The sequence below is a fragment of the Phymastichus coffea genome, unplaced genomic scaffold, assembly GCF_024137745.1.
Source record: "Phymastichus coffea isolate CEN01 unplaced genomic scaffold, Cenicafe_Pcof_1.1 PCOF00031, whole genome shotgun sequence".
Taxonomy (NCBI): domain Eukaryota; kingdom Metazoa; phylum Arthropoda; class Insecta; order Hymenoptera; family Eulophidae; genus Phymastichus; species Phymastichus coffea.
Genome location: NW_026706842.1, coordinates 3,423,325 through 3,438,529, shown reverse-complemented (window position 1 = coordinate 3,438,529; position 15,205 = coordinate 3,423,325). Strand labels below are relative to the sequence as shown.

Genomic DNA, 15,205 nt, shown 5'->3' with positions numbered 1-15,205 from the left:
TGCAGATCGCCATTGGTCGCGAGCGATTCGTCATTATTCCAGCTGCGGCTGCAGTTACGAACGTACGAGTAGTCCGCCGATTAACCGCGGGGCCTACTCACCCGTCAATCGAGTCAGTCGAAATTACATGACCCCAATTGAAAGGGAAGCAGAGAGAGGGAGAGAGAGCGCGCGGTTTTATTTTCGCCGGGCAATTATCCCGGCTCGGCGCAGATGCAGCTCGTTTTTCGCCAGGGTCAAACTTTGAACTGCCGAGGAAGTTTGCCGGCTCGTCGGCCGGGCTCCGATCCGCCGTTAATTGCGGATTGATGTAAGCAAGTCGTCGTAATTATCGGCGCGAGCCGGGCATTTGGATTCGCGGAGCGCCGAGCTGCCCGGGATCAAGCGTTAATTGGCTCGCCCGAAACAAACGCCGCTACAGTGGCGCACGCGGGACCAGCAAAAACTAATGTCCGAGCACCGTTTCAACGCGGCCGTAAACCATCGCCCCAGAGCTTTCAAACGAGTTTTCTCTCTCTCTCTCTCTCTCTCTCGCTCTTTCGCGTTTGAGGCGATTGTTTCGTGCGCTGCCTTTGAAACTTCCTTCGCTCGCTTCCCGCGTTCCACGCGGCTGCCACTCGACGAACGAATGCGGCAGCGTCGCGGCGGTGGCGGCGAGAAAATTGGCCGAGTCGCGTTGCGACCTCATAATCCGCGAGCGCGCAACAGGAAAGTAATCCGCTAAGCTTGGCCCACGAGTGAGCCTCCATCGAGACTCGTCCGCTTTGGTGTCTTCGGCTGACAAACAAACAATAGCGATGATCTTACAGAGCCACGTTTCCCTACGGCGGCAACAACGATTTCACGCGCGAGCGTCGACACGCTTACATGAAAATCATCTCGTCGAGGCTCTCATCTCTCCAATTTATTTTTTTTATCGTTTTTCGAGCGCTGTCGTCCGTCGCGAGCGCCACGGCTTCTTTTTCCAATGTCCAGCTACTCGCTCGGCACTGCTTTCATCTCTCGCAAGACGCTCGTCGGACGGAAAGCCAAGTACAAAAGTGCGGATCGTAGGTTTCGCCGGCCAAGAGTGGGCCGAGAAACCAGCTGCCTAGCAGGCTAGTCGTCGCCACTTTGTTGCCAGTCCGATAACGTCTGATTTTACTCCGCGGTGAATTCGTGAGAAATGACTATTCTCGTCGGGACGACAGCAGCCGTCGCGAAAGCGAGTAATTAAATTCTCACCGTTGCCGGCGAAACTATTTGCGCGCCTGCGTATAAAACGGCTAGCGCCGGTCCGCAGCCGGCGCGAAATTCCTAGCCAGGTTCTGCCAGAAAATATCGCTCTGGCAATAAACGTCAATAAAGTGCGGCCGCGGCAAGAGGCTTTTGCGAGGCGAAAGCGTGGGAAAGGAGCCGGAGGAGCGAAGCCGGCGGCTGCCAAAGGCGAGAAACTCGTCGCTCGTCGGCCCGACAGCCAGTTCGGAGAGGTTTCCTCGCGGGAGGCGCGCAAACCGAGACACCCGAGATTGGCAGAAGGCGGCGCCGAAGCCAGAAACTTGGGGCGATTTTTATTTACTCCGCCGAACGGCCGACGTCGCCCCGCTTCCCGTTTCCGAGGTCCCGGCCACGGGAGTGCCGAGGGGGTTAATCAGTTTGGCGCTACATCATCGCGACGGATATTGCTTGTCCAAGAGCCGCGCGTACAACTTGGCTTTGTTTCGCCGTCGAGTGTATCGCCGGAAAGTTAGCGCGCGAGAAGGAGGAGTTCGTTTACGTTCGCGACTTTTAGTTTCTGGCTGGCTTTTTATCCTGGCAGCCCGCGGGGAAAAGTCGCCGTCGCCCGTCGCTATATAGACAAAGTGAATCTTGGACGAGGGAGAGAGCGACCGGGTAGCATTAAAAGTTTAAAAGAGGGCTCATCGATCTCGCTCGTCGCGCCGCCGCTTCTTTTCTTTGGATTTTAATTAGCCGCGCGGGATCGCGCCCATAATTGCGGATAAAGAGCCAGAACAAAAACTCCACTTTTGTCTTTTATATATATACAGGCCGGGGAAAAAAGATGGAAACACCTGACGATTTTTTACGGATAATGGAGTTCTTTTTAACTTCAATTATGTTTCTTTTGTAGTTTTTTCTCATTTTTAATATGATTACAAATCAGATCCAATTGGTTGATTTCTAATAGAAACCCCTATTTTTTATGTAGATTTGGACTTTACGGGAAATTTTACATCGGGATATGATAATATCCGGATATATTACGTAATATTCAAATAATTAACATTTTGAGTATGAACGTGAGCCCGAAACATTAAAAACTACGGACGCTCTGAAATGGTTCAAGTTTCATAAATTTTCCTATAGTTTCTTTTGTAATTTTTGCCGTTCTTTTGATGGAATCATTTAGTTTTCTTGCCTAATACCATCAAAACTTGATAAATGTTCATGAAACCGCGAGTTTATACTGATAATTTTTAGTTGATAAAATTTCATGTTAGCGCATGATTGTATTTAATATTTAATAATATTGAATGAACATTTTGGATGAAAATAATATCTTTTTCTAATTATTGTAGCGAAAGTCCATCTTTGATCCAGGATATTAGATATCCTTCGTTTAATGCTACCCAGGAACAACGACGTGAACATAGAAGGATATTTGTGATCCCTTCGGGGTACTTTATTAACGCGAGTCCCTTTGCCTCTCGCGATTCAGGGTGCTTTATTAACGTTAGTTCCTTTGCTTCTCACTATTCGGAGTGCTTTATTGACGTATACACTCTTACCTCTACATTTTCTACATGTTTTAAAATATTGATTATTCATAACAGGCGTTGGAAATGTTCTCCAACAATTTGCTGCCAGTATGCGTTCTCTTTTGGTCATACGTAACGTCATTCAGAAATATGAAACTAAAATAATTTCAATAATTTATCTTATAACTTTCTAAGAAAAAGAAATGGATTTGACAACGAGTTCAAAGTTTGAAAAAATCTAAATTGAGTGAGATTTTGCATTAAAAACATTTTTATGGGATCTTTACAAATTTTTCAAGAAGATAATCCATTAAAAGTTTAAAAATAAGCTCGTAATACTTTTGATTTTATAGCAACTTTAACCAATTACACTTAAAAAGTTAGATATGAAAAAGCACTTTTATCACTCTGTTCTTAAAATGCAAAGTTTTCAAACTGTAAGGAATATAATTAAATATCTTAAGACAGCATGCTTTTCATAATTGCATCCACTATCACGATACGGAGTAAAATTATTGATTTTATGTTTCTATTAGATACAGATACATTTTATGTTTCTATTAGAAATACAAATATATGAAATAATCAATCAATTTGCATTTTGCAAGAAAGCTCAATAAATTTTCTAAAGTACGATACTTTACAGGATTTGTAGTTAAAATTTGTTCTATTACTTGAAATTAAGTAGTTTTTCTTTAAATAAATTTATGAAATATTTAACTTGATTTTTCAATAAAATACTCGGCATTGCTAGTCGAATATATTTAAAACATCCGTAAGTGTTTAATAGTAAGTATATTGAAAAATTATTTCAATATCGCGTAACATCATATCCAGATAAAATTTCAGGTAGAATTCGAATCTGCAATAAAAAGTAGGAGTTTCTAATAGAAACTTTCAAGTTGATAGGTGGTTATATATTATATACCGTAATAGTTGATGCATTTGTACCAAGAACTGCGTTCGCTATTCGGAAGAATGGAAAAAATTGCAGCACGGCGTAGTCGCGCTGATCGAGTGCTCGACGAGCGTACCTCATTAGAGTCGGCCTCTTCGATTAGCACTTATCGAATAATTGAAAATTTGATTCGGTTGGGCGGAAGGCGGACGCAAGTGGCGAGCATCTGAAAAGATTGGAGAGGCGAGCGGACAATTGCCGCGATCGGGGCAAACCAAACGAAGCGGATTGTTATTCTCCGGTTGCGAATCGCAGCCGGGCATGCAAACGGAACGTAATGGCGCGCGGCACGAGATAAAGAGAGAATCGAACGGCTGTAACGACACGCGCGCCGGTCGATAGAGCGAGATTCATCTTCGGCGCCCGACACGCGCGTCGCTTTGATCCCCTTGCTTTGAGCCTCTCTCTCTCTCTCTCTCTTCCCGTTCTTCCGCTTGCCACTCGTTCTCGCGCGCGTCTCGTCGAATGTCAAGTGCGCCAGCGAGAATGAATTTTACGAGGCTGCGCATTAATTGAGCGAGATACAATATTGACGCGGCACTCCTTGCGCTTCCGCCGTCTCCGGCTACTCTCGAGTCTTTCTCCTCTCGCTTCCTCGTGCAACCCAACTCGGTTAATTGCCCGACGCAGCTTAACCGGCAACAAAGTGCTCGCTGCCATTCGTCATTTTGCAATTAATGCGACTAACGTTTGTTCAGCGGATCGCTCTTGGGCTGAAATTTGCGACGCGAGTAACGAGCAAGCGAGAAGGGAAATTGAGAAGCGGGCCAGTTCGATCGAGATAATCGAGCGAGATATAATATTGACGCCACTCCGCGTAGCCACATCGAGTCTCTTTCTTTCACGCGTACCACTGTACGAGCTCAGCCGTTTTTAAAGCAGTCTTTATCCGGCACCTTGGCCCTGGCGCGCAAATACAACGGTGCCAAAGGTGTCGGCTATGAATTACATTATCGCTCGAAAAAACATAGGGACGAAAACGGGCAAAGTGGGCGTCTCTTGATATACGCGCGGACTCGGGAGGACAACGAGGCCGACTAATGACTGTAACTTTCGGCGGAGCCTGCGAAACCCATCGGAATGAAAATGCCGCTGAAAAATTACGGAGCTTCGGACAATTCTTTCTCGAGCTTGCCTTGCTCTACAGCTGCGCGCTGACCCGCCCACAGATGTGTACCTATGACGGAGTCGTCATCTGCTCTCGTGGTCGCTGCTCATCGATCCCGGCCACTGAACCCAGGATATTTCACCTGACTCCTACTCCGCGCTCACTGGCCCTGCCTTTTCTCCGTTGCTCACTGCCGGCAGTGCATAAATTTCCAAAGGTCGATGGTTCCCACACAATCTTCGCGCGCCGTTCCGTTTATATCGCTTTCTCCCCCGCCAATGTTATAAAGTTCATTAGGCTATGCCGAGGGAAGTCAACAGTTTTTAAGTTACAAGTTCGCTCGATAAACTTATCTGCGAGGGTGGTTTCCTTCCTGCTTGCCTGCCTTCCACCAACTTTCGCCCGCAAGTTTTGCCTGGCGCGCGCGCTTCAATTTTCTTTTCTCAACTGGCCATTCGCGCCCCATTCGCTGGCACTATTATTTCCAAGTCGAGATCAATCAGGTCGCCATTTATTAGAAAGCCATCGAGGAATTTTTAACGGCTCGCTAAAACTTCCTCGATCTTTGCTCCACTTCGTTCGTTGAAAAACCTTTCGCAGTGCTTTTCTTCGTCAAATGAAAGCGGACAAATGTCTGCGAGCTCGATATTTAAGAGCCGGTTCCTTTGATATTCCGTATGAAAGAGAAAAAAGAACGCCAATTTTTCCTATATACCGGGAAAATCCGAAGAATTATTGCGGGCGGTGAGCGAGGATGGGTGAGGCGATAACGCTTTACGATTTTGCAATACGCAGCTGCGCCGTTGCAACAGACGCGCGTGCGTGAGGGAGAGAGCGAGTGCTCGCGAGCGAGGGCGAGAGAGGAGCGACGAGATTACAAGCACGTTTACGGTATGCACGTGAAACACGCATAAAAATTTTAAAAGGATCAGCGCGCGAGCGTCGGCTCGGGGCGCGCGGCCAGCTCTGAATTGGCCGCGACGATAAAGTCTTTAGCACGTGCCCGCGCGCACTTTACGCGATCTGAAATCGGATTAACAGGCTCCGACCCTCCCTCCCACGCACCTCCTCGAAAGCCCGCTGAGTAATGCTGGCGCCGCTGTCACGAGTGTGAACAACGTCTTCTCTCATTCTTGCTTTATTAATTATTCGCGAGATAATAAAGTCGCCGACGAAAGAAAGGATCGGGATACAAAGACTGGTAATAGAGGCGCGGCCATGCACGTGCTCGCGAGGTCGTGCTAACGTCTCACACTCGTGGTCGTGAGGCAGGGGAGAGCGGACGATGGCGCGGAAACGTGAGCCAGAATATCTCGAGAGAATAATTACGAGCTGAGAGGAGGGCGCATGGAAAAGTGGCGAGTCGCGGCTGAGGAGGCGTGCGCCACGCAAGAACGCGCCAATTATGCACTCGTTATTTTTCTCCCTTCGTTGTGCGTCGGCCCCGCGCTCGCATTGTTCCCTCGCGCGCTCATCGATCGACGGGAATTCGGCAGCGCCGGCGAACGACTCGCGCGCTCGATCGGGGCCGCGAGGGGCCAAGACTCGTACGTACATGCTGTTTGGTGGATAATCTGGCGGTCATCGTTGCAGCGTGGCGTGGCGCTCGGTCCCGGAATCTCATGCAGTCACGTGTGCGAGCGGCATCGGCGGGCTCCTCTGGCAGCGAGTGCGGCGGGGATGCGGCTGCGGAGTGTGCGTGAGGCGGCGGCCGGGAGAGCAAACACCTGCTGCTGCGTGGAGCTCGCGCGCGGAACTGACACCGCCAGCAGCACCGCCACCGACGCTGCCGGTAACAGCGGCCAACGCGCATGCTTTCAATCTCTGCCCTCCTCTCCGTCTCTTTCTCTCTCTCTCTCTCTCTCTCTCTCTCTCTCTCTCTCTCTTTCTCTCGCTCTCTCGCTCGCTCCCGCGCGTTAATGTCGGGAGCTACCGCTCTCGCAATTACCCCCTCTGGCTTCGCCGTTTCCCATTCACCCCTACCCCGGCCACCGGCCGCCACCGCCGCCGCCGCCGCCGCCGCCGCTTTCACGCACCCCTGCTCCCCTTGCTCGCTCGTACAGACGCGCGCACACGCCGTTTTACCTCGTTTACCTCCGTCTTTTTGCGCGTGTACCCGATTTATTTGCCTGCGATTGTCGACTTTGCGGTTATGCCGCTCTCTTTTCCCCTTGCCAGCGGCTCCACGTCGGATATTAAACGCGCGGCGTTCCTTCCACGAGCTGTTTGCGTTCGATGCACGTCAGATGAATTGGGTGTAAATGGGCTGTCGCGATGCGAGCGGAGTACGGACGGTCGCGCGAGGCGCGAATGCCGACTAATGAGTTTTCGATGGACAAGTAGTCACGCTCCGGCTGCGGTCAGACGCGGAGCGCGAGTGAGCCTTCGCCGTCTCCGGTGGACGCGGCACGCGCGCGTAAGCCAAGTTTTTCCTTGACTTCTTCGCCGACGACTTGGGACCCCCCTCGCTCTCTGATGGCCGCTGATGAACATGCCGCGCGCGGCACCCGCGCTCCGATGTCAAAACGTCGGCGCTACGCGGTGATTTACACGAGGGCGCGACGACGGTGAGCCGGGAGCCCGGAGGGAGATCGATAGAGGCAGCGCTGCCGAGTGCCGTGCGTCGCCTGATTGAAATTTATCGGCGCGCGGAACTTTACGCTCCGAGGCACGCACGCAACGTCACGTTTAATGCGCCCGGATGCATCGCCTGGATCTCGCGACGATAATCGGGCCGGAATCGCGCCGAATAGTACACGAAGACGGCGCACAGCCACGAGGCCAGCGGCAGCAAGTGGAAGCGCACACGACACTCGGACTCGAGCATAAAACGCGCGCGTAATCTCTGCGGCCACAGCCACGGGCGAGGCGGACAAATCTCACCGCGGGGGTCCTTATCAATATACTATAGCACGGACATTACGGGCCGCACGCTCGGGCTCGAGGTAATCAAGCGATAACGCCCGAACTACGGGCGCGCAACGAGCGTGCCCCAGTTTCGCCGACCAGCCGATCGCCCTACAGTGCGCCCGGTCATTTCGAATCGCGCAGCTCCCGGCCGACCCGTCGCCCGCCGTACTCGCTTCGCTGCCGCGCTGCTAATGGCATTATTCCCAAGCTTTTTGCACTACGAATCAGCTTGCGTCCACGTGGAAACGGCAGCCCGGCGCGCGGTCGCGCCCAAGATTTTTCTGATATGCGGGTCGAGTAAAAGCATTGTCGGGCGGGGACTGGGAGTGGAGTCCGCGGTGCGTAGCAGAGAGAGAGAGAGAGGGAGGCGCGCATGTAGGACGGGCGCGTTTGCACTGCACTCGGGAATTCGCGCGCGCGAAATCTTGATCCCGAAAGAGCAAGCCACGCCGCTAAACGGCGATGTCGCGCTGATGTGGCGCTGCCTGGCTGTACCGCGCAGCACGAGCCAGCAGTGCGCGCCCCGGACTTCCCCTCGCGGATTTCCGATACGCTGTAGCGGCCTTTTTCAGCAGGCTCCAATCATTGCCAAAACGTCTTTGGTCTAGTGCCACCCGAGCCCCCGCGGCCGCTCCTCCCATTGTCGCCTCGAATCCAGCGGAGTCGAGACAACTCCGCTGGCTGCTTATTTTTTCGCGCCGGGCGCCGTCGCTCAGCCAAATATTCCAATGCACGAGATGTCCTCGACACCTTTGTGTAATCGCGAAACACATCGAAAGCAGCCTCTTCATCTTCGAACGTCGCCGTCGTTATGTAGACAACTTGGTAGCTTTTCTTCCGATCGATGCGCAGCACGGCATTATCTGTTGCGCGTTGTTCGCTTTCGAGCTTACTGCGAACCCCTTTCTCGTCTTTTCCGGTCTTCAATGAGGGTAAAAAAAAATAATGCAGAAACAAAGGGAAATAAAAGCACGCCCTTACGCGAAAGATAAAATTGAAAGCTTTGTACTGCCGCGCGCGCCACGATGTGACATACACACTGTCTTCGCTATTACTTTTACTTGCATTGTCTGTGTAAACAAACTGCTTCATCAGCTCGACGTTCCCAGTAGTGGCTGCTCTATCTGCACACGTGAATTTTCAAGCCAAAGACAGTACGAGTACGATTACTGTCCCCAAAATCTTAAATTTTTTCAATGAACTCCTCGACGTTTCAATAAATTTATTAAAATTAACCAATTATACTCTTACGTATCACACATCAGTTTGTTATTTGCAGCACCGCTTTTTGTCAAAAGATATCGTGCAATAGATCCGTTCAATGCAACGTCGACTAATTCATCATTCCTGCAGACATGCCAGTTGCATGAGAAAATTCTCGATAAATAATAATTCTCAGAGCATCCAAAAGACGATTCGATTAAATACTTTTTTAATTACTCGATGGAACATGTAATACGTGTTTTAAAAATATTTTACGAATGCAACAGAATTCTTCTCACGGCAGTTATTCTCTATGCTACGGTTAGATGCAGTATCAATATCATAGCTCAACGCCACGATATCCAAAGAATCGAATGCATACGAAATGCGGAAAACTCGACAGCCTCTGTACCGTAAAAGTAATATGTCACCCCAAATCACGAAGACATTAAAAAATGGTTAACCGAATGAGTAAGATACCGAGAAAAAAAGTGCAACTTTCTCGAGAGTACAGCTGCTTAATAAATCCCGGGAACGTCTGTCTTGAAGGAACGCGCAACCGGAAGAGCAAAAAGTGCGCGTCGCGGGTGTCAAATTTACCGAGAGCGACAACTTTTCGCGCTTGGCAAGCGTCCTGGAAGCAGAGCCGCACGATTAACGCAGTGATTGATTAATACCCCTACGGCGTCTAGCTTGTCGGACAGAGGGCCGCTTCGCTAGTGTGCCAGTGGGGAAGGGCCTCAATTACCACAAATTCCAAATCTTTGGTCGGTCGAAGAGACGGACCTCAGCGACGCTGCTTGTCGTCGTGTGTGCGACTGAAAAATATTCACTGCAGTCGTCGGCTGCTTCAAGGACTGCTCGCTTTTATACATTATCCCGCTCTGGCAATCGCTGTCAAGGAGTAATTTTGCACGAGCATCGATAAAATTCGCCTTCGAGACACAACGTGGGTGCATCCATACGCGACGTACAGGTACATATTTGCCGCATTGATCTCCATGTCGCTTTGCCCGAGGGATCAGTACCTACAGTGCGTGTTGCGCGGCGACCCCATGGCTCCGTCGTACATGTTTCATGCAACAGCTATGTGCATATTACCGCGTGTCTCCTTTATTTTTTCCACGAATCGCATAAATTCATCGCAACAATGTTGAGCTGAGCTTCTTTTGCTCGTAATCAATCTGTTCGCATATTGAACGTCGACCAACGGCCGTGTAATATATATTTACATCCCTCGGCGACCAGTCAATTATTTACGAGCTCGCTTTCACTCACGTACATAAGCAAGAGGAATGTGGCCTCAAACTCGACTCATACAATATGTATAGAAAAACTCTGTTATACCTACTGTCTTTCGCCACGTCCACGTCGTTTCGCTTTTACGTTTTATATTTCCATTTTTTTTTTCTTCCTTCTTTCTTCTTTACGCCGTACCCTCGGTACATGCATCGCGCTTTAGCTGAGTTTGCCTCTCGCAAGCGACAGCTGACTGACGTTTGTATTCTGCAATGTTGTTGTTTGTTTCCTCGGGAAATTCTATACCGTGACAAATTTCAGCCTTCCTTCGCAGCCTAATGGATCGGACGGGAACGCCGGCGAAATTACCACGTATGACAGATGCCGGGGACAATATTCAAAGACGGCATTATGATAAACTTGCAATTCTTTTCGAAGTATCAGTCAAACTCTCGCCTGAAAGATCCTTTCAAATAAACAACGTGTTCGCCGACTGTTTGATGGATCATAAAACTCAGGTCCAGCGATGAGTATTATCGGAGATGATCGATACCCGAGATAACATATTACGACATTTCAGCGAGCTTCAATTCAAAGTAAGGCTACATCCCAAATAAATTTAAGCTTTGTAGATAGACTTAATTCTCGTAGAGGAAGATCCAAAGACCGAGCGAGGGAGGAGAGGCTGATCGCTCGATCGTCTTCATTTTCCGCTCAGCTAGCTTCCACGTGAAAAATGACGAGAGTGATTTGCTTTCGCATCTGAAGGCCGCGGCAATTTATTCGATGCCTCGGAAACGGCGAAAGCGTGATTATCCGATCGTGTACATCCAGCATCGATTCGCGTCGACCCTCGCTCCGATCGACAACTCGGAGCTAATAATTTCACGACGGAGGCGTCTCTGGGCGCATAAGAAGTTTCGCCGGCGAGCAGCTGTCTCCGGCTGGGATCGATGGAGCTGGACGCGGATGCGCGCCGCGCGGCAATTCGAATATTCGAATAGTTGCTATCTGGGTTGCCGCGATACGACCGGCCAATCGAGCTTGTCGGCTTCGCTCGGTTCGGAAAATGACGCGCGAAAGCTTTAGCACGGACTACTCGCGACCTCGTTTGCCCATGGAATTTATTCAGCTAAAACTCTTTCTCTCTCTCCTTTTCTCTGACTGCCATGGCAGTTATAAATAACGAGCAATAAATTTCTCACGAGAGGTACAAACAGCACTAAGTTACAGTACAGACTACAATTCGCACACAGCCGACCGGGCAATCAGTCGAGAGTGCATTAGTTGGCATTGGAAAACAGTAAAGGTAAAGTCGGCTTGCGATGCGCTGCGTCAGAATCGTAGAGAGCGGCTGCCGAGGCGAGGCGCGACAGTAAAGCGCCTTCAATCTTCATCCGCAGCGGATTGAATTAGTGTATATAGCGTGATGGATGTACTATCTGGCGGCGACGGCGACGTCGGGACGCTGCGTAATTTTGAGCCAGAGACCGCCGGAGGCCCTGACAGTCAGCCGGAACTTGGGTCGAACCTCGGTCTTACCTTCGACGCCGTCGAGATGAAACCTCCTGAGGATCGCGCTAATCATTGCCTTCATTTCCAGAATGGCAAACTTGTAGCCTGCCGAGCCAGGCCGAGAAAGAGAGCGAGAATTAACGAACGAGCTCGAGACCGCGAGACGTCCCGGCCGAGGGTATAATTACCTATGCAATTGCGTGGTCCGGCGCTGAAGGGCAAGTAGGCGTAAGGATGCCTCTTTTCCGAGTTCCCGGGGCTGAAGCGCTCCGGGCGAAAGCTGTGCGGATCCGGGAAGTGATGGGCCAGCCGGTGCGTCGCGTACGGCAGGATCATTACTCCGCAGCCGGCCGGGATTACGTGCTTTCCTGCAAACGAGCGAATTACTGATTTCACTTGCAACGCGGACCTTTTTTCCTCCCTTTTTTCCTCCCTCCTCCAACCCATTTTTCGCTTATTATTAACCTCGTTTCCTGTTTACGGCTCGCTCAAAACAAGATATTTTCATCGACGATAACGAGCTTACGTATTCTCGTTACATGCTCGTTCTCTTGTTGCAATAGGATCGAACCATTTCACGATATGATGCTGCTCGACCGCGCGTCTCGTTATTCTTTGTTCGCCATTAATTAGACCGAATGCTCTTGTAGTTTCGTTGCTTTTGTCCTTTTAATCGTTCTTTCACTCGCCCTGGCCCAATCTCGATTGTTATTCGACCGACTTTGCGATTCATCAATTAGATTTTCTCGTTTCGAAGTACAAGCGCGAGAAATAAAGCCGTATAAGCGTACAAGAGAAAGCTCAATAAATACCGACCGATTTTCACGTCCTCGCCGAGCGTTCTGGCGAAGATGGGTACGCTAGGGTAGAGCCTGAGCGCCTCCTTGATGCAGCACTCGAGCCACCTCATAGCCTTGAGGTCTCGCATATTGGGCGAGCGTAGCGGATCCTCGCGAAAAATCTCGTCGAGCTCGCGCACGCACTTGTCGCGCCAGTCGGCGTGGTTAGCCAGCAGGAACAGCGTGACCGCGGTGGCCGTGCCGACCGAGTCCTGCCCGGCCAGCATGAAGGTGCTGCACTCGTCGATGATGTCCTCGTCGTCGAAGTTGCTCGGATTCTTGTCGCTCATCTCCATCATGTACTCCAGCAGCGAAGTTCTGCCGTTGCTCGACTGGCCGGCTTTGCGCTTCTCCTCGATCATCCGACGACACGCCCTCGACAGATCCTCGCTTTGCTTCTTCTCCCGCTGACCGGCGCTCGTCAGCTTGTACACCCAGTCCAGCAGTAGCCACGGCCGAATTATTCGATACGGCACCACCATCTGACCCCTGCAACGTTTTCGACTGTTCCGCTAAGCATATCCATATCGTGCAAGAGGATCTGCAATTTGCCCGCCGCGTGACGAACGACGTCGCCATTCGACGGAGCAACGATCAAAATGCAAACAAAACAAACGAGCTTTGCTCTGCTCGTTCGTTTTCTTCGTGACAATAATTCGCATAGGCTAGCCGACGTCGTATTTTTCAGAATTGCTTCGCGCCGACATTTCTTTGCGCGCTTCCTTCGAGTCACGCTATGCCTCTGAGCGTTGCACGCGATACGTATTACTTAATCAGTGAGTCGCTGATCTCGGAGATATTTGGTCAAACGCTTATTTCCCGACCAACAGCTTCGTTCACTGGGATTGCTCGCCTGTTTTTCCTTATTCAAGCCCGCGCATTATTTCAAACTTCTTTCGCGAGTACGAAATAACAAGAAAACTCTGCGCTTTGGCTTGTGTCTTCCCCGCGGCACGAGATTTTTCACGGTCGGTTTATATCAAGTTACTTGAAAAACCAGTCGATGACTTTATTTTCCGATAGCCTTTTGTCCAGCCATCGTGCTGCTTCTTAAGCCAAGAAAAACTATCGTTCATACAACCGTTTGCGATTTTATTCTGTGCAAGAATCTATAAAATGCACGCAATCAGCTGGCTCTAATGCATCGAATGGGAATAAAGTGAAATAGCTGTACTGCAAGAATTGAAAAAAAAAGTGTCTAACGGAGCAGGCGTTGAAGAAGCGAGCTTACTTTCTGAAGGGCAAGTCGTCCAGATTAACGACGCCATCTCCGTCGGCCTTGCTGGCAACGTTGACCCCGAGGACAGTCTCTGCAAGACGAGCGGTGTGTCAGACGGGCGATCGACATTCATTCCGGCGACGCGCCAGCCACACGTACCGTTCAGAATCTCGTAAACGGCGTCGTTCACGAACTTGGTGATGTCCAGTTGCTGGCCGTGGTGCTTCTGCAGCCTGCGGGACAGTCGATCGGCGCACTCGGCGAACGAGCCCACGAACTTGTCCAGCACGTGCAGGTGGAATGCCGGTTGCAGGAGGCGCCTGTGTCGCCGCCAGGTGTCCACGTCGCTGGTTATCAGGCCCTTGCCGAGGAAGTTGTCGAGCAGCCGGTAGAAGTAGATCTTGCGCGTGTGCTTGGCGCTGCCCAGCACCGCCTGCACGTCGTCCGGCTCGAACAGCAGCACGTACGGCAGCAGAGTGAGCCAGAAGCGAGCGACCGGCCCGTAGTCCTTGTACGCCGTGTGGGACATCACGTGGAGCACTGCAATTGCGCGTCTGCCTCAGTGCTCTCGTCCGATCGAGCTCACCACCAGGATTTACCATCGTCTCGCAGCATGTAGTTGGCGTTGCCGAGAATGGGGTAAACCGGTGGCCCGTTTATCTGGCAGACCGTCCAAAGTATCTTGATCTGGCGCCTGAACGCCATCGCCACGAAGCCGAGCGTCACGGCGATCAGCGCCAGGTACAATCCCAGTTCCTGGGCGTCTCGATCCCACTGCAAAGGGAAGACGACGCGTATGACAACTCGATTGCGACGCGTAAGCTGTTCTCCGCCACCACTGGACGCGCAGAGAGTCGCGAGCAGAGAATTCAGCGGCGGGCTATTTTTTCGGTGCGGCGCGCGCCATTAGCCAGGCGTGCACTAGCCCGCGAAGTGGTGTCGCGGCGAGTTGGCAAACGGCGGCCATTATCCCAGGCGCGCCGATCCTCGTGGAGTCGAGCGGAGAGTGGCTCGAGCCAACTTGACTGAACGAGGTCCCGCCACGGACAACAGCACTCGGCGTTGCAGAAAGAACGGTCACTACGCGCCGCTGCACTACTCACAATTTGCCTGGTCACCGTAGCCATGATCTCAGCTTGAGTAAGACCAGCGAACGGCAGCTCGAAGATCCATAGAGACAGATAGATAAGGAGAGAGAGAGAGAGAGAGAGTAGCGCTCGGAAAGCTCGCGGCCGAGTTGAACGACGTCGTAAGAGAGAGCCGCTCGTCGCCGCTCTTATATATCCGACGCGCCGCGAGAGGAAAACGCGGTAGCTGCTCGGATTACCTGCCCTGCCAGCGCTTCTCCCTCTCCGGCAGCGTGGACGCGCTTCGCCGTGTCTTCTCCGTTGTCTTTATTTCTCTCTTGTTGCGCACACGGCTACTGGCTACGTGCTCGAGTGCTCGCTCGCGCGCGTGGGTCACTGTTGACCGATA

The 15,205-nt window shown here is 51.1% G+C and overlaps 2 protein-coding genes across 13 annotated transcripts in view; both read right to left on the bottom strand.

Moving 5' to 3' along the window:
• Positions 1-6,552, bottom strand: part of LOC131663128 (cell adhesion molecule Dscam2-like) — a 62,476-nt gene extending 55,924 nt beyond the window's left edge. For all 11 annotated transcript variants that reach the window (XM_058933246.1, XM_058933254.1, XM_058933248.1 and 8 more), the window contains exon 1: positions 6,360-6,552. The gene's annotated coding sequence lies outside the window, so the exon portion shown is untranslated. The remainder of the gene's footprint in view (positions 1-6,359) is intronic.
• A 2,430-nt stretch (positions 6,553-8,982) lies between these two features.
• LOC131663234 (probable cytochrome P450 4aa1) lies at positions 8,983-14,991 on the bottom strand. Of its 2 annotated transcripts, none has more exons than XM_058933508.1 (7): positions 14,833-14,991; positions 14,329-14,503; positions 13,889-14,269; positions 13,742-13,820; positions 12,488-13,014; positions 11,860-12,039; positions 8,983-11,776 (listed from the first exon to the last, which is right to left on the bottom strand). In XM_058933508.1, the coding sequence occupies exons 1-7, from the start codon at positions 14,854-14,856 to the stop codon at positions 11,595-11,597; spliced, it is 1,548 nt and encodes a 515-aa protein (XP_058789491.1). In that variant the 5' UTR covers positions 14,857-14,991; the 3' UTR covers positions 8,983-11,594. The 2 variants fall into 2 exon arrangements, with proteins under 2 accessions (XP_058789491.1, XP_058789492.1); XM_058933509.1 differs by having other exon boundaries at positions 8,985-11,776; positions 12,488-12,999.
• Between the last annotated feature and the right edge of the window lie 214 nt (positions 14,992-15,205).